Here is a 25,479-nt window from a genome sequence, read left to right on the forward strand (position 1 = left end):
TCGCGAATCCAGATGGTGGAGCTAGCGACATGGTTTGTGGTACTTTTGAACAAGATGTTGGAAGATCAATCCGTCTCCCGAATGAGATGCTCCGAGACATTGAAGATGAAGAGCACAAAATAGGGGTGAGATTGTCCATTTCAACTCGGGCGGATGGCCCTGTCTTCAGATCACGAAAAGCAAGCAATCGAATGGACTGTGAGCGAAGAACAAATCAGACACCCTACACGTCTTGACAGACGAAACCCTGTGAGGTAGCTTGGAATCAGCGAGCTTCGATTTCTTAGGCCTTATTCTGAGAGATCCCACATTCGAAGAGGCCCATGAGCAAGATACATCCTGCCTGGTGTAGCTTCAGGTTCAGGATCCCTACCTATAAAGCACAATAGACCCGAGGGTCGGATATGCAGGTAGGTTATATCATTTCATGGAAATATCTGGAGATTCTACATAAGTTGGGTATCATGATATGCGATCGCTGCCAAAAAGAATAACCTGCAGTCGACCCTACATTGTTAGTATCCTTCAGTCTCAGTTAGCCACTGACTCCTGGAGACATTAACAGGGGGGAGTTTTTATCAAATAGACATGGTCTTGTTAGTAGATGATCAATGAAGAAATTTGTCATTGTGGACTTTTCTAGGTTCAATTTTCAACGTCAAGCTTGATTTGACAGAGCCCAGCAGTGTAATGACAGCTTGTGAGCGAAATGGCTCGTAACGACCAGTTGCATTATTCACCGATAAGTCAAACCCAGTCAGCTTCAGTGTAAAGTTTGTGCGATTCTTTGATTTTATTCATAATATCCATTTCCATTCCTAATTTCTTATCATTTTGCATGATAGAAACTAAATGTACGTCAGACGAGGCTAATAGTATCACATCAAGGTTTTCAACATAATACGCCATGCTTCCTTTCGCCACGAGATGCAAGAACTTACATATATGCGCTCCTGCGAAACTCAGTTCCACCGTAAGATGAGGAAATAGATTCAAAAACAGACGATCCGCAATCCTGGGAGACATTCTGCAAATATTGTAGCCAAGACGGCCTTTCGCTTACCCGGAGCTGGGCTACTCTTCAATCCGTTGATGCATTTGCATACATATGCACGCCGAGGACGCCAAGTGAGAAGAGAACTGGGAAGCGAGATTTGTTGAGGAAGGTAAAAGGTGCCAAGGAGCTTGCATCGGGACTCCGTCTATTCCTGCCCACAAATCTGGCCGGTCGCGACAATAAACGCAAGCTCCAGGCCAAGTGCTTGGCATGCTGTTGTGGTCTAGAGAGGGGCCATTTTTTACTAAGCCTCATCCCTCAAAAAATGCCCCATGAGCTTTGAGGACCGCTTTTTTTGCCATCGACACTTATTGCTGTATGGTTCCGGAAGATCAGGGGCGTTCCGAGGTTGATGAGGGTCCAATTCCAAGATCTTGGGAGTGCGGTCCGCCTCGTGAGGAAAACCCAAGGTCCACTATGATCGGAGGAAACCGTTTTGTTATCAGTCGCCTTCTGCCAAGGATTACAACCTCATCGGCCTGAAATTTGGACCTGATAGGACCGGCCCAACCAATAACCGAGCGAATTGTGCATACCAATTATATCATCGACCTTTTTTTTTCTCTTCTATTACCATGGACAGCTTCGGCCCCGTGAGACTGGCTGTAGAACTTGAATACCGTACCCCAGCTGGGGAATTGGGGATGCGGACCATGTGAAGGGCCCCAGTTGGTATGCTGGGGATTGCGTGTACGGAGGACGATCGGCGTCATTATCATTCTTTCCAGGGGATCGGGTGCTTTTATTCAAAAATTAACCATGACACCCCCTAGTGCTGCTGCTAAGGGGGTTAAGAGCTCCACGTCGAATCTCCTGAGCCTCCTGACTTAGGGGATTCTATGATCCACGAAACTCCTGGTCCATGCGTTTTATTGAAACGAGTCACACTAGGTAGGATCGACACTGTTTTCTACGCGTTTTCCAGGCAACACAAATTCTGAAGCCGCCGATCAGGCTTGATTCCTTTACAGGTCATATCATTATGTTCACAAATTACCATTAGAAGAAATAAAGGTTCAAAATTAGTTTTTCTTTCTTTAGGCCCTAAAATGCCAATTTGGGCCACTTAGAGTGCCCCGTTATTTGTAAAGTACTGGTATAGGGGTTGACTATTTGGGGGCTGTGTCAAGTTAGCTAGTGGACCAACAAACACAAACTATTGTTTCATGCAAGATGGCGTAGAACTTCTACGGAGCACATAGAATGTCTAGAATATCACTTCGTACACGCTCCACAGCTGTCAATTGCCACATGCATCACTCTATATAGACAGAGGTACCTGTATGTCCTGCGCACTTCCGTTGCAGGCTTCAAACCGGTTTTTCGAATTACTCAAGATGGAAACTCATAATCGAGATGCCAAGGTCTAGGCCCGAGACATACAAGATAGATGAAGAAAAAGAGTCTGAATCGTATTTCGGTTGCACCAAGGTACTTGTGCAACGTGCATGGATCCTATCTTCTAAGAGGGTCTCGAATTGAAGACTAGAGACCCCCAAGAGGCGGGTGGAGACGCAAGAAGACCCATCCCGGGGGCCTTTCCTCATATAGTAGCTATAGATTTGAGATGATTGGCCCTAGTGAATCACGAAGTCAATTATTTCCCTACGTTGCAACCCGATGGTAGTTCCAAGAGTCGAGAACCAGTGGCCGGGTATCGGACCTTCATCAAGCTGACAGTGGTATCATTTTTCCTGCAGCCACCATCATGCAGGAATGGGTTACAATCGGCTACCCGACTCGGGATCCTTTCGGGTCGTTGTGGCTTTCGGGACATAAAAAAGTACCGATTGTCTTGTTTTTGGTGGGTGGGATCCATTCGTTATCAATTCCTGGTTGAAATTCAAATTTGGATTTTCATGCAATTCGGTTGATCAATAGAATCACTTGCTTCAGCCCTTCAGCCCTTCAGCCCTGTTGTTAGGTTATACCCGAATGCAAGAAAGGTACAGAGAGAAAAAATTCCGATCGCGTTGACCAGATGGCGAGATGACGAAGCCGATCCGCTATGGCGCAGCACGCACACAATGCCAATTCTTGGCTGCTTCTCTCGCCTTTTTTTCGGGCATCAAAGTTCACTCTTCTCCGAAATCAGCTTCCTCCTCCCCGGTGGGGTCCATTACCCAGGTCGACGGGCCAGAAATTAATAGAGTAGAGCTTGGGACCCCATGCAGCTACGGAGAGTTAATGCACCGGCGGGCACATCCTCACCAGCAGCAACCCCCTGTCGCCAGCACTGCCAAGTGGATTGAGGATGAGTGGGGCTGATCGACGGCAGAGGATTGGTACCATTGCGCACTGGCGCCCTGAAGGCCGTTCGGTTGTCGATCATACCCGCTTAGCGCCAAACTTAGTCCCGGGGGGGAACCAAATACATTCTTGTCCCTTGAAGCTCCACTCGATGATGTCTGGGCTTGATAGATTGCAGATGGATTGGTCGCATTAGTTTACGGATAATAGTCTCGATCTTTTATCGAGCCCTCACTGTAGCGTCATTGGATCCCAATTAGACTTGGCTATCCACCAACCCCTTTCTCGCCCCCGATTGGATCCAAGCCTTATACAAAACAAGCAAGGGCAAATCGTTTACCTCCTTCGGAGAAGAAAAAGAAAATTCCATTTCAAGGAGATTTTGGATGGCGTACGTCAACGGCTGGCGCGTGAGTCAAATAGTTTCCCCCCTGAAATACTATACGTAGTAAAAAATCATCGTGGGCTTGGTGGGACATGGCCTTTGCTTGACTACGTCGGATCATGGCGCAGGTAGATGCATTTTTAATCCATGGAACAAGGAATTCAGCCCTCTCTAATTAACTCCGGAGTCCATGTGCAATTTCTCAAACCTCGCCAAGGCTTGGCTTTGCCACGATTATTGGTCGTTTCTACTTTCCTGCGTCCTTATCATGTAGCTTTAAAGCTGCAGAAACTCGGGACCGTGAGGAAGAATTGGCCCCGAGCGATATTAATTCTGTAGGAGATATGGTGTCACTTTTTGTCAGATTGTCATATTATCTTATTGCGTGCTGTCATTGCTATGTAGATCATTTCGTACTCGACAGGTAAGACGCGTGTATACAGACCCTTGAAGGAATTCCGAGTGTGGGTAATGGCATTTGACTAGGAGTTTTGTAAGCCAGGGTCCATTAGTGTCTCACGAGTCATTAATTCCTATCTTTTTTTTGGTTGATTCATGCCTAATGTTTAGCAAAGATGTCTGTTTGAGCTAGGGGTCACGCCATCAATTGCGGCTTAGACTGGATGGTATGCATTTGAGAAGCTAGTTGTAGTATTGACTGAGGTATTGTAGTGCGACTTCAGAATGGTCTAAACATTCAGGACATGATAAATCCTGCGGAGTATGTGTATCTATCATTGATTGAGCTGCGTCCGTCTTACCCTATTCGTCTGATCGTCGCCACCTGGTGCTGCCAAGGGAGATGGGAACAAAGGTCTCCTGGGCTGAATCCACAGTGGAGCACATGGTCTTATTTCTCCTCATATGTACAGAGTATGGATCCGTCTGATATTTTGGAGGGTGGTCTATAGGGGGGCTTAGGACCTGGCGCTGAGATACAAAAGGTGGCTGCCCTACCAACTTTGTTTTTAGGATGATCAAAGTCTATTCCGTTGACAGCCATTCCAGTGTTCCAAATTCTTTTTGTCTATATTCTTTTTTTCTGACTTATCTATTCAGGACATGATCCCTTAGATCTGAGCACTCTTGTTTTTATTATTCATCATGTCTCTTAATATTCCCGATGCAATGCAGAAAGACTTCACTGTCACAGAGCGCTCTGCCCATTCGAGCAGTTCTAGCAGCCCTACCCTTTCACCTTCCCCTACATTATCTGGCCAAGATGAGAAACAATTTTCAACTTGCTCTTCAGCTTCTTCAATCACACTTAAAGGCGAAAGCCAAGTCCCTGAGCAACCACAATACCATGTCTTCCCTCGATCCCGCAAATTGCTGATGGTCTGCATTGTTTCTCTCGCCGCCATCTTCTCCCCATTATCTTCCAACATTTACTTCCCTGCCCTTGGCACTATATCAAAGGTTAGTTTCATATGTTGCAAAGAGTTTTCACAATTCGGTCATACTAATCTTCAATCAGGAACTTGATGTGTCCATGTCTCTTACTACTTTGACTGTCACTGTATACATGATTGTTCAAGGTCTTGCCCCTAGCTTCTGGGGTTCTTTCTCTGATACAATCGGTCGTCGTGGAATTTTCATTGGAACATTTATTGTTTACATGATTGCAAACATTGCCTTAGCTGTATCCGATAACTACGCTGAGCTGATGGTCTTCCGAGCCCTCCAAGCTGCTGGCAGTGCCGCAACAATTTCCATTGGCGCAGGTGTCATTGGAGATATCACTACATCTGCTGAGCGAGGAAGTTTAATAGGAATCTTTGGAGGAGTTCGCATGCTGGGCCAGGGTGTTGGTCCCGTCTTCGGCGGAATCTTATCTCAATACCTAGGCTATCGATCTATCTTCTGGTTCCTCACGATCGTCGCGAGTATCAGTCTCCTGTCGATTCTGTGCTTCCTCCCCGAAACACTTCGTGCCGTTGCTGGCAATGGCACCGTCCCCCTTCATGGCCTCTACAAGCCCTGGGTTTACAACGTCACCGGCCAGCCATTTGTCCAAGAAGACGCAAAGCCAAGCGGCACCAAGAAAGAAGTTACCTGGAAGACTGTCCTGGCGCCCCTGACCTTCCTCGGTGAGAAGGATGTCTTCATTACCCTCTTCTTCGGTGCAATTGTCTACACTGTCTGGTCAATGATTACTTCATCTACCTCTCAATTGTTCGAAGAGACATACGGTCTCAACACTATGGAAGTTGGTCTGACTTTCCTTGGTAACGGATTCGGATGCATGTCCGGTTCTTACACTATCGGTTACCTCATGGACTACAATCACAAGCGCACAGAGCGCGACTACTGTCGCCAGAACAACCTTCCACTCGACACCCGCATCACAACCAAGACACACGCCGACTTCCCTATTGAGTACGCCCGCATGCGAAACACATGGTGGATCACGGCGCTATTCATCGTTGCTACTGCATTGTACGGTGTCTCTTTGAAGACCCATCTCGCTGTTCCCATTATCCTGCAGTACATTACTGCATACTGTGCCACGGCTATCTTCACTATCAACAGTGCTTTGGTCATTGATCTATACCCCGGTGCTAGTGCCAGTGCGACAGCAGTGAACAATCTGATGCGCTGCTTGATCGGAGCTGGCGGTGTTGCACTCATTACACCTATCATCAACGCTGTTGGATCTCTTTGGACCTTTGTTCTGCTCGCAGGCGTCACATTGGCTATGGTTCCACTATTGATGGTTGAGATGAAATGGGGCGCTGGATGGCGCATGAAGCGCAATGAACGCCTCAAGGCAAAGGCTGACCAGGCTGTTCAGGAAGCTTAGAGCTTCTTCGGAGGAAAGAAACATATTTGCATTTTAAAAGCGATTTGGTGGATATAGAGACATTTCAACAATTGGAGGAGAGTTCTAAAAATGGAGGAATAGGGTATAGATGGGCGCGAACCCTTTATGACACTTATGACTTGGGTTCTTTTTGGCGTCAACATGGTACATACATTTGCGGTTTGGGTTCGACTTTTGACTTCTTGACACTTTACATTTGACGATCTATTTATTCGGATTCACTTTTTGTCTATAGGAATTTTGGTTAACTAATTCTGTCTCGATCTGAGACTTCAAAATATATTTTTTTGGCTTCAAAATTTTGCATGTAAAAGTATCTGTAAATTGGCTGTTATGATTTCAAAAAATTGCCATGGGCTTCATTTCAACATGATAAAAAGTAAATAGGTAAAGAGCAAAAATAAAACGCTTTCTTTTGCAGATATGTACTAGTTTCCAGTAACCTCGTTTTGCAACTCTTTCAATCTCATCCAGCCATCGGAGTCTTCCCAGAATTCTTTGCCCTTACCCAAGATACCTCGGATGGCACTTCTGGCCTTGAAACGCCAGTCACTGGCAACCATCTCCGGTTCGGCATCACCTTCCACTTTCTGATCTTCACGGTCCATAGGTCCAATCTTGGCGTAACCATCACGAACAAGTTTCTCTGTAGCCCGAACAACCTCAAGCCAAGGCTTCTCATCGCCCATCTGGAATGCACCTTGTGTGGAAGTTGTGACGGTAGCACGCCATGCTTTTTCGTGCGCTTCCAGCGCACGGCTGGGGCGGTTTCGGAAAAGTTCGGCTCGGGAAACAACAAGCCATAATGCAAAAGAGTGGGTGATAAGTGGGACTACGTTATTGTCCAGCAGGGAAAGGATTTGGCCAGGCAGAGTTCCGGTACGGACAACTGGGCCGGAGTCCGACTCGATAAGGAGATCATTATATTCAAAAGCGGTTGAAAGAAAGTCCACGAGGCTGGCCACAATCGGCAGGTCAATGCACTTCTCTCCCTTCTTTGCGCCCAATAGCTCGATCACACGCTTCTGCGCCGTGATGACTTCTCGGAATGGTGTGTTGGGTGGGGGGATGGATGCAGCTACTGTCAGCACGTTGTCCCAGATACGGGCGTCGGTGTGTTTGAGGGTTGCTGCACGTTGGAGGGCAGCCAGGGCTTCGCGTTTGCGTTTATACGGATCATTCTCCACTGCGGCCTTTTCTTCGGCACTGTCATTGATTGGTACATCAGGGCCTTCCTCGGGGGCTGATGATCGGAGCATAGCGGCTGCCAAGTTACTCCATGCTTCTCCATCTGTGTCGTCCAGTTGAACGGTACGTGTGAAAGAATCGGTAGCTTCTTCCCAGCGCTGAAGCTCAAGTTGCACACATCCGAGTGCAAACCAGGAGCCGTGGTTCAGACGGTTGATATGCAAACTCTTACGGTAGGCACATTCGGCCTTCTCCAGTTCTGGTGGCGTAAGACTCAAGTAATGACGTGCCAGAGATCGTTGAGCACGAGAATAACGCTGACCGGAAACATCCCAGGCACGCTCATACATCTTCTCATCCTTATCGATATCTCCAAGGATACAGAACAAACGTGGCGCATCGCCGGGAAGTGTCGTTAGCTCTGGTCCTTCAAACATTTCGTTCTCGTCATTCTCATCGTCGCCCTTAGCTTCGTAGAGTTGACGTCGCACCATGCTCTTGGCTTTCAGCTCACGCTCAGTAGCAGCGTAGCAAAGTGCTGCTTCAGCCCACATATGAAGTCTCTCGTAAATCTCCAATGCAGTACGGAGACCACCAAGCTCAACCCAGCGCTTAGCCAGCTCGGCTTCAAGACTCCACCTGGTGCTGAAGTTCATAATCCAGATGTATTGCAAACGATCAGCAGCAGGTGCTGACTCAGATTTCTCTGGTCGTGGCAAGAAAGTTGTGGGATCAGCAGTTGGTTGCTGGGCAGCAGAGTCATCTGTCGCTGTGTCGGCAATGACCTGGTCAACAAGAGCTTGTAACTGCAGCACAGATCGCTCGATTGTACGTGAACGGTAACCCTCAACACGACTACGGACTAGCAATGCTTCAGTGTAAATCTGCCAGTTGGAACTTCCACCCTCCAAAACACGGGTGGCATATGGGGCTGTCTCTTCACGAGTGAGACCGTTCTCAGGGGCGGTATTCGTAATGGCAGATGCCATAGCTAACAGAATAGCTGAGTCCAATGGGTTCAAGATAGGTTGATCATTAGGATCGACCGACTGGAGAGCTGGAGAAAGCTCCTGAGATACGGTTGTAGATTTTTTATCAGCAAAGGAGATGGCCTCAAGGAGAGTATCATCATTCAGGTCCAATTTCTTAGGACCAGAGGGGTCTGCGGACTTGGAGTTTTCGTCGGCGCTCTTAGCCAAAACAACAAGCTGACTGATATCTCTGTCTTGGAACTTTGTGCGCTTTCCCAGCTTTCCTGTCAAGGCAAATTCGAAGTTGCGCACCTTAGCCGCTTGATCCAGATCAGCGCGGGCCTTAGCATCGAACCCATGGTGTGTGTTGACAATAGCTCGCTCCATCAAGAACCCTCCCTTCGCATCGGCGTTGAGATCCAGCTTAGCCAGCTCCTCAAGATCATTATAAATCACATCCTGTAAGGTACTCGTGACTTCCGAAAGCATTTTCTGGTGCAAGAAGTTGACGCGCATGCGCGCTGTCTTCGTCACCACGGAACCCTCATTATTTGTATCTACCAACAGCGCCTTTGCGATGGAGAATAACTCCGCATTGGGCGTCAATTTATAAGCAGCCTCTCCATCCACAGAAAGATCCCGGATGATCTTAGCTCGCACAGCTCGAAGAGTCGGAACATCTCCGCGTAGACCAGTAGGCAGAACAGTCTCTGCAGAGTTGAACTCCAAAGGTGGACCGGTCACGTTGGATTGTAAGAAGCTGAAAAGGGCTGCGAGACCGATGTGTACAAGTTGCGACTGTGTTTGCTCGGTGGTCAAGTCGGCAATGGGGGTTTGAAGGACGGCACGGGCTTTTTCGGCGACAAATTCGGTATACGAAAGCTCGTCTTTGGCGACACTGGAAAGGGAATCGCTATCGGAGGCATCGTGGCCTAAAATCTTCTTTGCCAAGGGCAACTCGAAGATGGGGACAATATTGTTCGACGTCAAGGAAACAGGGTCATATTGGTCCTTGAGTGGTGCTGTGAACAAGCCGTCCAACGTGGAGGGAAGAGGGGACTCGGCCATTTCGACGATAGATGTCGATTTGTGCAAACCCAAGCAGGATGTCGTTTGTACTCCACAGATCCTGATGCTTTGAAAGTGCGAAAACCCCGCGGTCTTTTCGATTTTTCCCTTATCGATAGCGTGGTGATAAACAAAAATTTATGCGTGGATTTAATCTATTCTTATATTGCCTTACACTTTCTGTATCCAGGTACCCGATATTGCCACGCACTATATTTATGCCCCTCCTTCTGTCATCTTGTTCCCGCCGATTCTATCTGATACTATATTGATCGATCATCACCCCACTCCCATTTAATGAGACAACTTCGAATGCTCTTTCAAAATTTGATTTAGACCCTCCCGCTGCACACACTCCTCAAAATGGAAACTCCTAGCCAAATCCTCAAGCTCTTTCTCCTCCATTCCCTGGAACAAGGAAGCAAATTCATCCGAAAAGGACGCAGCCAGAAACGTATAGAGCACATTACGTGTAACGTGTAGCTCTGTATTCCATGATGTAGGATACGTTTCTTTGGCAGATGGGCTAACACGATCAATATACTCCATAAGGGGTTTCAGCGCTGCTTCAGCCTCCGGAACATGATTGTGGCCCCATTTATCGATCCAAACGGCTCGTTTCTTATCCAAGAAGGGCTTGATTGCTTGATTCCACTTGCTCTGGGGGTTTGTGTAAATCATTCCTTGTAGTCCGATATCTTTGTATAGCCAGATAGACCAGTGGATGGAATGTTTGTCATAAATGCGCAGCTGTTCTCCTAGCAGGTTGTATCGCTCTTGGTTTGTGGTTGCTGCGTCAGCCTCCACATCTGGGTTTGCATAAACGGGTCCAAATTCTCCGTTCCAAACTGGTGTGCCATTTTCGCTCATGAACTGTGCTTTGCGAAGATACCCCCGTTCCAAACGCTGTTTCTGTTCTGGTGTGCCTCGGTACCGGTCTCCGGTGGGAAAGCCCATGGACTATAAGGTTACGATTTAGTATTTCGCGGATTGTTTGGGTTTTGGAGTAGACGTACAGCGTAGTCGTGCATAGCATACACACTGTTAGGCAAGACTTCATCGAATCCTTTCCATTCCATGGCAAATGTGTTGCCGTCAAGCCATAAGATGTGGTTCGGGTCAACTGCACGAATCGCTTTCTCTACCCTAGCATAAAATGCAGGAAGGCGAACGTGCTCTGGGTCACAGGGCTCATTGAGAGGGTTGTACCCTGCAACCCAGGGATTGTTCTTATAACGAGAGGCTATCTGTTCCCATAACCAGACTGTGCGGTCTTGATGATCGCGATAGTCCCAAAAGGCGGCATAGCTAGTCGGGTTATCAGAGTGCCAATCTGGGTTTTGTCCACCAGGGACAGCGTGCATGTCCAAAATAGTGTAGATTCCATGGGCGGCGCACTATAACTTCGGGTATTAGTATTTCCCCTTGCATTCCAGTGATTCTTGAGATAAATTGAACTGACCAGGTCAACCACTCGGTCCAGGTGCTTGAATCCCGACTCCTTTAATACGCGTGGATTCATATCATCTTCGAAATGGCGGTAGTTAAAGGGCAATCGGAGGCAGTTCAATCCGACTTCAGCAAAGAACTTGGCGTCCGCATCGGTAAAGAAATACTCAAGCCATTTGTCGAAGAAGAACTCGTATTTCTCCTGTCCAAGGACTTTGCGCATCGCAGCTCGGTGCTGGGATTCGTGACCAGGAAAACCGGTGATGAAGTTCTCCATACTATGGAAAACTATCAGCCATTTGTTCACAGTGTATACCACAGTTGAGTGTTGGTCAGAACGTCGGAAGATATTCAACGCAACCCGAGCATCACCTACTTCATCCATCCTCCAAGAGCAGCGCCCCGCAGAATGACCTGTTGGCCATTCTCATCAACGACCGTGTCGCCTTTGACTTTGAGAATCCCTGTAGCCATGTTTGTATGGGCTTGGATAATGCTAGGTTCTAAGTTTGAAAAGAGGAAATAGAATCACCCAAGGAAATATGGTCTTTGGGAGGAACTTAAATAGCTCGGGAATACTAAACCGAGATTTAACCGTCACAACCACTGGAAGATGGGGGATAATGGGGACCTAGAACGCGGGGGTACACAGACTAGCACGGTTAGTCTCTTCTACAAGTGGCTGTAGCTAGATTCATCTATAGCACCGGTTAATATGACCCCGGCGTTCGTACGCCCCCAAGTTCGCATTTAGGCTATACTACCCCACATCCAATCTTGGGGGTTCTTTCAGGTGGATAATAAGGTCATTCGAATCCAATCATTTATTCAAAGATCGACATAGATACATAAAAATTATGAGTAATTGCAGGCCACCCGGGTATTTTGTATCGTACAATTGAATGCATCAACGCCAATCAAACCGAAACCGGAACGCTCAGAGAAAGGAGACAAAGATCAGGATAAAATTACCAGTCCTGACCGCGATCGCGCATCAGAATCTCAATAGCCTCATCCTCTGGGACCGGATTATCGTTCAGATCCTTAACACACTGAGTCAGGCCTTCTGCTGCCTCATCCACTTGCTCGGCAGTCCAGTTTGTACATGCCATCACCATGCGCCGGTAGTTTTCCCCTAGAACTGCATTCTTGGCTTTAAGATTATCAACCTCTTCTGTCACACTGGCAAGAAACCCCTGGTATAGTTCCAGTCGATGTGACATGATGTCTGGGGGAGACAATGCGGCCAGGAAGGCAATTTGTTGGTCAGAGAACCCAGATGATGGATCGAAGCTGTCTCTAAATAACGTATCAAAGGCTGCAACCTCCACCCCCGAATCCTGGTCGGCATCCCCAACAATGGCGATACTAGACGAATCAATACCCTGAGTAAGCTTCAATGTCTCCATCAAGCCCTCAGAGGAACGTTCCATGTTCTTGATTCGTCGCTCGAGTTCTACTCGGTCGGTACCCTTCTTTTTAAGCTCATCAAGCTCTTTTTGTTCGATCTGGCGAGCCTTCGCGGATTCTCTGATTTTGCCATGCCAAAGATCGAACTTTTCTTGTTTTTGTGTCAAGCTTGAGGCTAGCTCTCGGTCGATTCCTCCAAGTGCTTCCTCAACCATAGTACTGATTTGAGACATTGTCGCTAGGATTAGAGTTAGCTAAAACAAGGTAACAACATTCGCAGGGTAAGATACTGACCATCGAGGATTTCCTTCTTAGATTTCGCCAGCTGGTCAATGAAGGTATCACCCCGACCATCGGCTTGTTGTGACTGAGCACTACCATCAACCATATCAACGCCAACTCCATAATCAGCGGGTCGGAGACCAGTGTGATTGGGAATATGAGGGTCGGCTCCGACTTCCAGAAGTTGTGGGACGAGAACTGAGCGCGCCCGCCCTGCAAGGTTCAGGGCGGTATCGCCTTGATCATCGCGTAAATTGACAATCTCTGAAATGAAGCGACCTAGCGAAATGACATCACTTTCATGAGATCCATTTTGCTTATGGTCACCATTGGTATTTGAAGTATTTCCTGTAATTCCTCCATGTCGGACAATGAATTCTAAGAGGGATTCAAGGTAGTGCTTAGCAGAAACATGCCCTCCTCCACCTGTTGCTGCCATGACAGCAATATGATGTAGAATTGTTCGACCACTATAATCAACCATATCGATGGTTGGTGAAAGTATTTGGAGCAGTCGGAGAAAGCTTCGATAGTCAAGGTTATTCCTGGTACCCACAGACTTCTGCAAAGCAGTTTCTCCAGCTCCATTCACACGGGAAACGTTGGCTCCTCGTGCCACTAGTGCATGGACGAGAGGCATGCGTGCAAGCATAGCAGCCCAATGGAGAGCGTTGTTTCGGTATTCGTCGAGTGGAATCTCAAGATCTTCACCAGTCAACTGGATCAGAGCGGGGTGGTTGGTGAAGTCTTTTGTCCGCTTATCGAGGAACAGAGTCATTATCAATTTCATTTTTTGAAACTTCTCTGGCGTAGTAGCGGGACCGAGAGCCTCAACACCGCGTTTCTGTCCATCGTCCATAGGCGGGGGCGGGAGGTCGTTATCTTGGTAGAAAGATTCGTTTGGTTCAGTGGGAGTGGGTTCATGCATAGACAAATTGGACGGCTCTCTGTGCAGTCCGATTGACGGGCCGTGGTGTGAAGATGAGCGGACTCGTTTGCGTGGGGGTTCGGCGAAATCATCATTATCATCCTGGCTCAAGTAACGATTCTGCAAGCTACTAAAGCCGCTGTCGGGCATGCCATACATGCTTTGTTGACTGCTAAAGGCCATTTGCGATTCTTGACTGCTCATTTGTTGCGAAGGTTTCCGTATCACGCTGGGACGCCTGCTATTAGCACTCGGGGAGTCAAACCGAGCTTTGCTAATAGCATTCACAGCCGTTGCTGCAGTACGTGAAATATTCTGAAAAAATGTACCCTGTTGCGGTTGGGATGAACTCCGGCTGTCGGTCCCGCTATACAATCGTTTGCGCTGCGCTGCCATTGCTTGCTCTTTCGTTGGTGTGTCCAGTGTACCTTGTGAGGGGCCTCCAGGGCCATCTGGACTCATATCATATTCCAACAGAGGTCGCAGTAGTTCCTCCACGTGGTATTCACGACACAGCTCGACGCCTCTGTGGTAATTCACCCATGTACCCTGATACTTCCCATATCCACCTTGCACTTTTTCATGTTCACCCGCGGCAATCTCTTTCTCGAGTGTTTTTGTTCGGCGAGCCTTGACGACTCCGGCAACTTTCAGAATCTGAGTCGCATTCAACCATGAATCTGCGCGACGTTTCATGACTGCAACATCATTGACTTCCATTTCATAGACGGATACATTAGAGTAGACAGCCTAGTTAGATATTGTAAGTATGAGCACAGGCAGAGGTTAAGATGAATCGACGAACGCGATATATCTGTGGTTTGTATTCCTCCTGGTAAGACATCATAGAACCATTCTCGGTCGTCCCATCATATCCCCCAAAACTCCCGCGTGCACCGTTCGACATGTTGAAAGAGGCCATCTGGGAACCTTTTGGGGGCGGAGGCGTGGCGCGAAGGGTGGAGGAGATCGATCGTCGGGAATTGTTCAGATTATTGTAAATCGGTCCATTCGCTGACACAAAGCCGGTTTGCATATAGGTCGTTCGTATCTTGCTAGCTCCTCAGGTTGGGATTAGCAAACAATCTGAGGTGACAAGGGTGGGAAAAGAAAGTGGAGAAATTACCGGAACGCGAAAGCGAAAAGGAGGCGCGTGTGGCTCTACCACCCTTTACCAGGAAAAGTGCCGGAAACCTAAGGTCAGGACCATGCACAAGCCACCTGCAGAGCACAGATGGTTCAGATGCACAAGAATGTGTCAGAAACGGGATTGAAGATCGAAAAGTGCAATGCAAGGCAAGATTAAGTCGCGGGGTTGAGGAAAGTGAAGAGGAAAGGGCGGCGCGTCAATCCCGTGACCGCGCCGCCAAGGTTTTCGCGTTTTCGCCATTTTGGGAGAAATTTAATCCTTTCTTGGATGACAATGGCATCTACACCTCGAATATCACTGTTTCGCTTAAAACAAGATTCGCCTCAATGGCAGCACTTACTACGTGCTACCCTGCAAGAATGTTCTTACCTTCCGGACCCTATTGCGCGCACCTACATGCGTAGCTATGTTCTGGACCGATATCGCCGCGCATTCGAGTCCAAGATACCAGAGGAAAAGTTGACCCGATCAGCCAAGAAGGGACTCAGCATGCTACAGAGAGCAAATGAGGGATACCCAAAACCGCTTGATAAAGTTATGCTCATGTCATATGGTCGCATCGGCAAACGGAGACATGAATTAATAGCTCAGCTCTTGAAGCCAGAAGCTCCGATAGACACCAACTCACTCAGAGAATTGATTACAAGTGTCCCTAACTATCAGGATGGCTGGGAACCCCCACAGATCGTCACTAGGCTTCTCAAATCTCAGATGAACCACGGAGTAGCCACCGCATCCCGTCTACGACCCCAACTAAAACACGTTGTCCCTGCGATCCCTGAAACAAATAGCTGGGGGCGACCTGTGGCCCAGTCCCGTCGAGCTAATATCCGGCGTAAATGGTACATTGATACATTGTACAGTTTGCTGCCCCCGTTACCGGAACAAGAACTTGGCATTCTAAACAGTCTCATGGCTGGTACTGTGCCATGGAGGTCTTTCAAACAAAGGCCAGTCGAAGCCCCGGCAGTTCAAGATGATAGTGTCTTGGATTTCTTGATGGATGGTCCCCAGAAAGGCCAAACCTTTGGCTCTTATGTCCATGGCCGTCCGCACAAAATTACATCCAGATCCATGCGACGCCTGTGGAAGCGAATCTCTGGACTCGTGCCGAGAATGCACTGGAATGATGCTTCTCAAAAGTGGAGCTTTCATTGGGACAGTGCAAAAGTTGTACCACAAGTGGCTTTTGAGTTGGATCAAGATTCGGATCTTGATGAGATTTTTGGAGAGCCGGCTCCAGCAAAACCCTCGTCCAAGGGTTCAGCGCAAAGCTAGGAGCAACTCCATGATTAAGACCAAAACATGTACAAAATCAATTTTACCCAGTCATTATACCCTTTGGACAAATTTATGTATAAATAATACTCTCCCGATTGAAATGAACAGAACCTTCATCCGGGAATTGGAAATTGGAATGATACAACATTTAACTTGTGCATTATACAACTTGAGGTATCAAAAGTGCAAAAGTGCTGCTATGGTATAACGTTCTGAACTCTGATCTTATAATAAGTTCTAGGTATCCAAAAATCATCGATTCATTCAAATGGCCATGATCAGAAACTCCATCCCAAGGAAATAAAAACAGATACATAACATCCTGGCCACATAAAGGGGTACATAAATCAGAAAGCCAGCCTATGGATCACGCATTCAAGTTCGAGATCACCATGTCAAGAAAAAGACAAATCCGTTGCTTTATACTAATATCTGTCGTCGCGACGACACCCGCCATGGAGAATACGCCCGATACAGCAGTCCTTCTCCTTACGGCGACGACGTCCATGACGGTCGCAGTCGTTATAATGAGTGGTTGTGGTGACAGTAGTGCCAGGCATAGATGGTGCGTAGCCCGGAGACGGGTATGGGGCTTGTTGGTAGGCTGGGTAGTAACCCTGAGGAGGATAGCCCTGGGGAGGAGGAGGGGGCTGTTGCTGCTGATAGTATTGTTGCTGCTGCTGTTGCTGCTGCGCCTGTTGATTCTGGTGATGGTTCTCACTGTGCGAATACGTTAGTCTTATAACTTGAGAGTGCAAATTAGCTCTTTATATTAGACTTACATTCCATGGCTGACGGCATTAGCGCCGAGAGCTCCAAGAACTGCACCACCGGCAGTGGCCATACCACCGCCCATCTGGTGGCCTACATAGCCACCAGCAGCTCCACCCATAAGAGTAGATCCTAGACCCCGCTCGCCGTCAGGGCCGACAAGGCCAACGTCATCTGGGCCGTATGGGGGCGGCTTTTCACCGTAATATGATGCATTCTCTCCTAAAGATGGTGTGGAGCTATGAGAGGATGGAGTCGAAAGTTCCCGGGACTAAATACAGTCAGAACCTTGTCTTGGATTTGATAATCGTATTTCCAAGGAAGCGTCTGAATCAGATATACTTACATGGGAATTGTAGGCAATCTTTTCGTCATACATAGGGGTAGGAGCTGCCATTTTCAAATGAGATAAACACAGTCAGGACTTATAATAGATGGATAAATTTATTCAAGAGAATCCTTTGAAGCTTGGAGATATACTCAATCGAAGAGGAAGAGTAGCTCCCTTTATGTCCTGCTTCCCTCAGACCCTTCGCCACGCCAAGAATATACCCCTGTTCGGGGAAAGGTCTCATAGCGGAAAGAAGGGAAATGAAACGTCGCCTCGGGTCTTGGCTGTTCAGGTATAAATAGAAGTGATCAACAACACTGCCCAGCAAAACCACAAGATATCCTCGTAGGGCTGTGGCTTTGATATGGCTGTGCATATATACTCATATCTGATAGGTCTACGGGTCCTAAGTGGGGTGATTCTTATAATGCCGCACGCAACACTTTCTCGCTTTAGATTTAGCTTGGCGTATCAGAGCACACCAGCCCGGCACTAGAGTCTACTTTGAGCAAGAACTGCGATATTATTATCTGTTGTCATCAAGCAACGGCCAGAGCACGGAGTATATTTAGATTTGTATTTTATAGGATATAGTTTCCTCGTGGCTCAGTCTTGTGTATGAAGTGACTTCACTTCCACAAAATGAATACCGCTCTTTTTTTCAATGCCAAGGCTTCTCCGCTCCTTGCATCCCTGATACGGTAACCCGAAGAGAGGAAATGACGCTCTACGAACAGGGGGTGTAGAGCGCGGAGTTTTTAGTGCTAACACGAAGCTGAAATCAGAGCCAATCGTCGGATTGGGAGGATGTAGGATGACGACCTCGCTATGGCCACCGGCCCCCAATGTTTGTGGGGGCCATTATAGTGCATATGTAATCAGAACAAACAGTTTGAGTGGGTCAAAGCAACTACAAAAACAATATAGTCAAATGAAATAAACATGCCCAGACTGTTTGATGCATATACAGTGTTTGCATTGACGCCTCAGAGTCTAAGTGGAGATTAGCCAATATATCTGCTGGATCTGTTGATTGGCTACATAATATGGATAATTTCTCCTTGGTTTTTGACGTCGATGAATTCTGGCTCGAGTCCCGTCCATTTCGGCTTTATGTTGCTTAATCCGCTTCGCATAAGCTCGGACAAGCTTTTGCGAAATCTGAAGGTGTTTGCATTCAATGTAGTGGCTGAAAGTCACGGTCTATATCCAAACTATTGCAAAAATCGTGAATTTTTTCAGATACTGTTTTGAGATAGTATATATAGCGTGCTGGAGAGCCCTCAAAATGAATTCTCCCATTGAGAAAATCCCATCAACCTTGAGAGCTTCGATCCATACACATCGCGAGAATTAACAACGACGGGGACGAAGTTACTTAAAACTTCAAGCATACAATTATTCCCATATTCATCTACATACTATCTTCAATCCCTCAACATGACTGGTAGTCCTGAGATTCACGACCTTGCAAAATACAAGGACTTCCACATCCACCATGTGACATACAAAGTCATCTCCGGTCATCCCCTGGACCTCTCAATCCTGGTCCCAAAATCCCTAGTCAAACGCGGGAAATTATCTGAAAAATCACCCCTGATAACCGAATTCCACGGCGGCTTTCTCGTCGGAGGACATCGTATCTTCTCACCTTGGTTCTCAGACTGGTAAGTGATATCCAATTCAAACCCCCTAATTAGAATATAGAAGCCTAACCTTGATTCCAGGCTCGTCGAACTTACTCTCTCCAGAAATGCCATCGTAGTAACACCCGACTACCGTCTCCTCCCCGAGGCAAACGGCCACGATATCCTATCCGACCTAGCAAGTTTCTGGGAATGGCTACCGAAAAACCTAGGATTAAAGCTTGCAGAATATTACCCTGAGATCAATCTTCAGCCGGACTTCGATCGCATATTAGCTACTGGTAGTAGTGCGGGCGGATGGATGGTTTCTCAGAGTATGTTTTTGCATCCGGAGATTAATATCAAGGCTGCTATTATGTCTTATCCGATGATTGATCTTCGAGATCGATATTGGAATGAGAAGTTTGAAAAGCCTATTTTTGGTCTTCCAAATGTGAGTTACACTATTACCTTATGCCCTCTGTCCATGGAACAAAGCTAATACAAAGATATGAATATAGATTCCATTTACTATCGTCGAGGAACACTTGAAGAATTCCCCTCCAAACGCAATTGTCGCCGTAGATGGTGACATTGAGGAGAAGTCCGAGCTGAAAAGACTCCCGTTGGCTATTAGCATGGTGCAGAATGGGAAATATATTGATTTCTTCGGTCGTGAGACCGAGTTGTTCCCATTTGAGAATCTTGCGAAGGCAGAGCGGGTTCCTCCGTTCGTTTGGGTTTTTCATGGCAAGCAGGATTCTGCGGTGCCCATTTCTGGAAGCAAGAAGTTTGTTGCTGAGCTTCGGAGGTTGAGACCTGATGTTCTTGTTAGGTTTGATGCGAAGGATGGCGATCATGGGTTTGAAGATGACGATAAGGTTACTATTAGTGAGGGGTGGGTGAAGGAGGGAGTTGATCAGTTGTCCGAGTATTGGTGAGCCCTGGTCATTGGCTCCAAGTTCAAGTTGAATTCAAGGTTGTTTTGCGTTGCTTTGTCCTCGGATTCCTGCGAAAAATATATGTTGCGCATTGATAGAATCGCATTCTGTTAAGGCTTCACTTGTAATAGCTCCGGTTTCCTGTGAATTTGAATGCAGTGAAACATTTGAATGATGGATCGACTCTGGGCTTCTTTTAATTTCCAGTAAATAATTGTATATCGCAAGTATGTACTTTGGTATTTGTGTCCGTTTTGTGGGTCTAGATTTGACAGGAGAGATAAGTTGACTCCATTTTTTCCTGGGCCATTACAGAGTTGATGTAAATTGAGCTTCTAGACCCCGAAACAAGGGCAAAATAGGAGCTGGAGAATATTTTTCTGTCTGCAACTTTCGAGATCCAGAGTCCAGAAATGGCTATTCCCATAAAAGCGAGTTTAGATTCCATCGTCATCGCATCACGGCAATTCGGTAATTTCTCGGCAATTAAACACCTCCACAAACAATCGGCCTAAAAGTCAACTTACAGATCTTCTACTTTTATCCACGAATTTAGAAATACGAGAAATGCCAAGTTCCATAAAGCACAGCAATGTATGTGTCAATTAGGCCATTTCCCTCATAGACAATGGCTATCTAACACGCAAAGGTACATGTACGTACCTCCTTGGAAAACTATAAACCGGAGAATTTAGGCCCGCATCAGACTGAAACTCAGACTCAGGCTATTAATTATCCGGATTAAGTGGAACAAAAAGACAGACTTTAACCCCCTCACGATCTAGATCCGATTTATGTATGTCAAGTGGCTTGTCGGTCAACTTCCGAACATACTCCAGCTACTCCGTATATTTACCCCAAAGGCTATACCCCATCCAACCCCGTGTTAGGAGCGCCAAGCTTCACCCCGGCCCGCCGAGTCTCGGAGTAAAGGCTATTTGCCGGGGGAGTCACCGTAAAGAACCTTTCGCCGAGCCTGGGGTACGGCTTGTTAGGGACAAGAGATGAAAGTGGGGGCGAGGATATTTTTCTTTTTCTTTTTCTTTTTCGCGTGGGTGTAGAGTTGCTATGTATTATCTTCTACTTTGTTTATTGTGTTCTACTGGTTGTTCCGAAAAACACAGTAGATAAAAAGAAAAGAATCGGCAAGTCTGCAATACTACCGTAAGCCGAGGTTTACTGTTTACCGTAGCCGATCTAGTACAGTGCCTAACTGATCCGTATTCCGGCCGCGTTGTGGAAGGAAGGAAGCGGCGCAAGCCATTACTTTTAGTTCTTTCAGTTCGGTGGGTCGCGGGTGTCGAAGCGAGTCAAGTCACACCTAGAAGAAAACAAAATAGGACCAAACCAAACTCCACACCCCGCTATGGGCAGATCAGCGGATAAAGTCAATACAGGAGACAGTGCAGGAAATATCGGTATAGCCTCGTGGTTGATGGAAGGAATGTGTAACTTGGACCTGTACGACCTTGGCGGCGGGAATTATGCGGACTGTTACTGGGGAAATCTCCAGGGTAGCGTCATTTCTTTTTTATGGAGAGGGGAATGTATGCTTGGCTGGTGAGGAAGAGGTTGCATTTCTTCTACTTCGTGGCGCATAAGGATGAAAGACTCTAAGCCAAGGTTCCTACCTAGAATGAAGGTTCATGCGAATTCCGTCGGCGATCGCGACCAATCTTAAATCAAATTCCCAAGTGGTCAAGTTCAATTTAAGGTAATTTGAATTTGAATTTGAATTTGACCCGGACTGGCTCGTGTAGATAGATATGATGCAGTGGATGCAGGCTATTAAACATAATGTACGATATCGGAGCAGTCAAACCCCTCACAAAGCCATATGTCATCCAAACCTAAGTAAATAAGTAGGTTTAGGTAAATCCACCTTTATAACCACACCGAAAACCTTTGGACCGTACCGCCGATACCGAATCTTTCTCGGTTCAAGTTGTGCACAGATAATTTCCCCGGGTCTGGGGAGTATCCCCACTAATTACCCAACACGACAAGATCGGCATTAGGACCTTGGTTTTCCGCCCATCATTCGTCCCCGCTGCTACATTCAGGATGCTGACCCGTTCAGCCAGATTGTGTTAGACGAATAGGATGCGGCGCGATGTCTTTCGAGCGGGGATAAAGGGTAAAAGGTCGAAGTTGGGCTTGGGCACATGGTCAGGAGAGGAGAGGATATTCCGGATCCAGAATTGACGTGCAACGCTTTGCGACGGCAATACCTAATTTACGAAAGTAAGAAAGGCCGAGAAAGATTAAGATTATTTAAGACTGGGTGCATGACCCGGCCCTCCGAGTCTGTTTTTGGTTTTGGTTCTTCTCTCCCTGCAGGCACAGAGAGACAGTCACAGCCGCCCCATTGTTGGCACGTCAACCCTTTTTCCTTTTTCTTTTTTCTTCTTTATTTTTTTCTCTCTTGCCTACAAGTTTCTGTCAAACTCGCTATGGCCGATTCGCAGGACAAGGCAGTTCATTCTGCTAGTGTCCCCGCGCCCGTGTCGGCTGATGTCGAGGAGCATATGAGTGTTGGTCGGTACATTGTGACTCGGTTGCCGACTTTGGTGCCGCCTATGAGGAAGGCGCCGAATCCTTTTAAGGCGCTTTCTCTACTGAATAGACAACAATGGCTGTTTTTCTGGGTAGGTTTTAATTCTTATATCTGTGACCTCGGGGGTTTTCCAAGGTCGTTTTATTCTCTTCATCTCTCTTACAAGGTACTGATTATTCATATTTGTTTGATTAGGTCGCATTCCTGGGATGGAGCTGGGACGCCTTTGATTTCTTTACCGTCTCATTAACAACCTCCGAACTCGCTAAACAATTCGATAAATCCGTCACAGACATAACATGGGGAATCACATTAGTTCTCATGCTTCGCTCCGTCGGCGCAATCACATTCGGTATTGCTGCCGATCGATGGGGTCGCAAGTGGCCTTTCATCGTTAACCAGGCCCTTTTCATTGTCCTCGAACTGGGCGCAGGTTTCTGCCAAACATATAAACAGTTTTTAGCCTGTCGCGCTCTCTTCGGAATCGCAATGGGTGGTCTCTACGGTAACGCTGCAGCTACGGCGCTAGAGGACTGTCCCGCCGAAGCACGCGGTATTGTCTCCGGACTACTACAGCAGGGATACGCTTTTGGATACCTCCTTGCTACGGCTTTTGCTCGTGGATTGGTTAATACTACTTCTCATGGATGGAGACCATTGTACTGGTTTGGTGCTGGGCCTCCGGTTCTTATTATTGCTTTCCGGTTGTGTTTGCCTGAGACGGAGACTTTTCGACGGCGCCAGGCGACGAGGGAGGCTATGCGCGGTGGTGTGGCGAAGTCTTTTATGGAGGAGGGTAAGGTTGCGCTAAAGAGACATTGGCTTTTGTTAGCGTATATGGTGCTCCTCATGGCTGGTTTCAACTTCATGTCTCATGGTTCTCAGGATTTGTACCCGACTATGTTGGAGAATCAGTTCGAGTTCTCTGCGAATGCAGTGACTGTTACGCAAGTTGTGGCGAATCTGGGTGCTTTAACGGGTGGTACGCTTTGTGGATGGGCGAGTCAGATCTTCGGTCGTCGCTTCTCAATCATTGCTATCTCTATTGTTGGCGGTGCCTTGCTCTACCCTTATACCTTTGTTACTACCAAGTCTGTCATGGCGGCTGCTTTCTTTGAACAGTTCTGCGTCCAGGGTGCATGGGGTGTTATCCCTATTCATCTCATGGAGTTATCTCCTGGTCCTATTCGAACTTTCGTCGTCGGAACAGCTTACCAGCTCGGTAATCTCGTTTCATCCGCTAGTTCGACTATCGAGTCGACTATTGGTGAGCGATTCCCGCTTGAGCCGTTGGATGATGGGACCAAGCGATACGCGTACGGCAAGGTGATCTGTATCTTTATGGGTTGTGTCTTTGCCTACACTATCTTGGTCACGTTCATTGGACCCGAGCGTCTTGGCCGTAACTTTGATGCTGAGCATGATGCCGATCTGGCGATTGTGGCGGCGCACCGTGGAATGGATGGCGATGGGAGTGATCCGGAGAAAGCGACTAGTTCGCGAGTGGAGTAAGACCGTGACGCAGGTCATTTCTCGCGGAATAATATTGATGAGATGGAATGATGGATGCTACACTGATACCGATACCGATACCGATACCGATACCCCTTTACGACTAATTGGATTTGATATATGATATTTGATATGATATTTTCGATACTCACAATAGCTAGCGAGGTAGATGAAATATATTGTCATTGACTAGCTTCAAAGCTTTAAAGTGTGCACTTGGGGTCGGATGGTAAACCACCTGGGCAGTGGACGGTGGACCTAGTAGAAACATGGTTGAATTAGCCTATGCTTGGCCCGGCCGTTATCCACTCTTGGCTGGGCACGGATATCAATATCATGATCTGAATCTGCTTAATTGTTATGGGTCATGCCGATATTGTCGGTCTCAGGGTTGAAGGGTTTTCTTCATTTGATTTGTGTTTGTGCTGGTAAAGGGGATAGCAAAGGTACACTATACCTAGAGAGAGACACACTAATGTCACATATGGGTCCAATTGAATTGACGTACAAAAACAGACTTTGGAGAAATTGAATGAAGCAATTTCAAGAGAAGCAAAAGTTCTAAAGGAAGAAGTCGCCTTTTATGTGATCTGTGTGTTAACCCCGCATCAGCTTACAAGGATCATGATGTCCGGGGAGACTGTTGTGCGGTACTATACTGCATCTCGCTTACTACTGGCCAACGGACTAGCTACTAATTTAATGTTTAATTAATGCATTAACTTGGAAGTCCATGGGCTGGCCAGACCCAGTGTATTCAATCTATATACATTATTTACTAAGGATCCATATATACTCCGAGTCCATACTAGTATATGTACTAGAAATAGGAAAGACCAACATCTCACTAAACCTAGATGATCATAGTCACGCCATCCGCGCGAACAATTAGTAATAGAACCCTTTTAACTAGTCAAATTGATCCATACTAGACTATATACCCGTATAGCCCCCAGATAGGAGAAGCAGTCGTATATCAAAGGGGCTGAGCTTTTAAGCTGGGATATCCACTTTGTACAACCCATGACTTCGGGGTTCATACGCGTCCTGCAGGTACATACGTGGATAGGAAAACCTAGTATCTGGCTGCCTTGTACAGTGTTCTGAGTTGAATTTTGTTGTTGACTGTTTATTTTAAAATATATAATTTTATAGTTATAGGTATGGTTATAGGTATCGATAGGTAAAGAGCTATAAATGTCTCTGTTATAGGCCGATAATGGAAGCCCCACAATGCCGATTCCGTCTATGATCAATGCCGAATTGGGGAGGTACGGCCGGGAGTTGCAAAGGTAAAAAAAGAGAGAGAGAGAGAGAGAGAGAGAGAGAAAGATTGGTAAAAAGGAGAAGGAGTATACATTATAATATACTGTCTATTGACTAGTCTACTGGTTCCAGTGGTCTAACCCGGGTGGGTTTCATGTTCCTGTTCCACAATTCTTGTTACTGATTGACTGATTGTACCTGGTTTTTTTCCCACTCACACAATATGAGTGGGA

The 25,479-nt window shown here is 46.9% G+C and overlaps 8 protein-coding genes across 8 annotated transcripts; 4 read left to right on the plus strand and 4 right to left on the minus strand.

Annotated features, from left to right (window-relative positions):
* Positions 1-4,796: 4,796 nt before the first annotated feature.
* On the plus strand, positions 4,797-6,495 carry N7478_011191 (uncharacterized protein; the record flags this gene model as incomplete). The annotated part of the gene is made up of 2 exons (XM_056927405.1): positions 4,797-5,111; positions 5,170-6,495. The coding sequence occupies 2 exons, from the start codon at positions 4,797-4,799 to the stop codon at positions 6,493-6,495; spliced, it is 1,641 nt and encodes a 546-aa protein (XP_056774453.1).
* A 449-nt stretch (positions 6,496-6,944) lies between these two features.
* Positions 6,945-9,743, minus strand: N7478_011192 (tetratricopeptide repeat protein; the record flags this gene model as incomplete). The annotated part of the gene is made up of 1 exon (XM_056927406.1): positions 6,945-9,743. One exon carries the CDS (start codon positions 9,741-9,743, stop codon positions 6,945-6,947), a length of 2,799 nt encoding a protein of 932 aa, XP_056774454.1.
* Positions 9,744-10,037: 294 nt separating this feature from the next.
* N7478_011193 (glycoside hydrolase family 5 protein) lies at positions 10,038-11,666 on the minus strand (the record flags this gene model as incomplete). Its single annotated transcript, XM_056927407.1, has 4 exons — positions 10,038-10,703; positions 10,760-11,140; positions 11,206-11,470; positions 11,569-11,666. 4 exons carry the CDS (start codon positions 11,664-11,666, stop codon positions 10,038-10,040), a joined length of 1,410 nt encoding a protein of 469 aa, XP_056774455.1.
* A 494-nt stretch (positions 11,667-12,160) lies between these two features.
* On the minus strand, positions 12,161-14,848 carry N7478_011194 (putative APSES transcription factor (MbpA); the record flags this gene model as incomplete). The annotated part of the gene is made up of 3 exons (XM_056927408.1): positions 12,161-12,840; positions 12,897-14,562; positions 14,618-14,848. 3 exons carry the CDS (start codon positions 14,846-14,848, stop codon positions 12,161-12,163), a joined length of 2,577 nt encoding a protein of 858 aa, XP_056774456.1.
* A 387-nt stretch (positions 14,849-15,235) lies between these two features.
* Positions 15,236-16,240, plus strand: N7478_011195 (uncharacterized protein; the record flags this gene model as incomplete). The annotated part of the gene is made up of 1 exon (XM_056927409.1): positions 15,236-16,240. The coding sequence occupies one exon, from the start codon at positions 15,236-15,238 to the stop codon at positions 16,238-16,240; it is 1,005 nt and encodes a 334-aa protein (XP_056774457.1).
* Positions 16,241-16,668: 428 nt separating this feature from the next.
* N7478_011196 (putative glutamine-serine rich protein MS8) lies at positions 16,669-17,411 on the minus strand (the record flags this gene model as incomplete). Its single annotated transcript, XM_056927410.1, has 3 exons — positions 16,669-16,963; positions 17,026-17,285; positions 17,361-17,411. The coding sequence occupies 3 exons, from the start codon at positions 17,409-17,411 to the stop codon at positions 16,669-16,671; spliced, it is 606 nt and encodes a 201-aa protein (XP_056774458.1).
* A 1,374-nt stretch (positions 17,412-18,785) lies between these two features.
* N7478_011197 (alpha/beta hydrolase family protein) lies at positions 18,786-19,911 on the plus strand (the record flags this gene model as incomplete). Its single annotated transcript, XM_056927411.1, has 3 exons — positions 18,786-19,012; positions 19,073-19,424; positions 19,492-19,911. 3 exons carry the CDS (start codon positions 18,786-18,788, stop codon positions 19,909-19,911), a joined length of 999 nt encoding a protein of 332 aa, XP_056774459.1.
* A 2,453-nt stretch (positions 19,912-22,364) lies between these two features.
* Positions 22,365-23,980, plus strand: N7478_011198 (sugar transporter family protein; the record flags this gene model as incomplete). The annotated part of the gene is made up of 2 exons (XM_056927412.1): positions 22,365-22,559; positions 22,664-23,980. The coding sequence occupies 2 exons, from the start codon at positions 22,365-22,367 to the stop codon at positions 23,978-23,980; spliced, it is 1,512 nt and encodes a 503-aa protein (XP_056774460.1).
* Positions 23,981-25,479: the final 1,499 nt, after the last annotated feature.

This window comes from Penicillium angulare (genome assembly GCF_028827245.1).
Source record: "Penicillium angulare strain IBT 27051 chromosome Unknown utg000008l_segment0_segment0, whole genome shotgun sequence".
Taxonomy (NCBI): domain Eukaryota; kingdom Fungi; phylum Ascomycota; class Eurotiomycetes; order Eurotiales; family Aspergillaceae; genus Penicillium; species Penicillium angulare.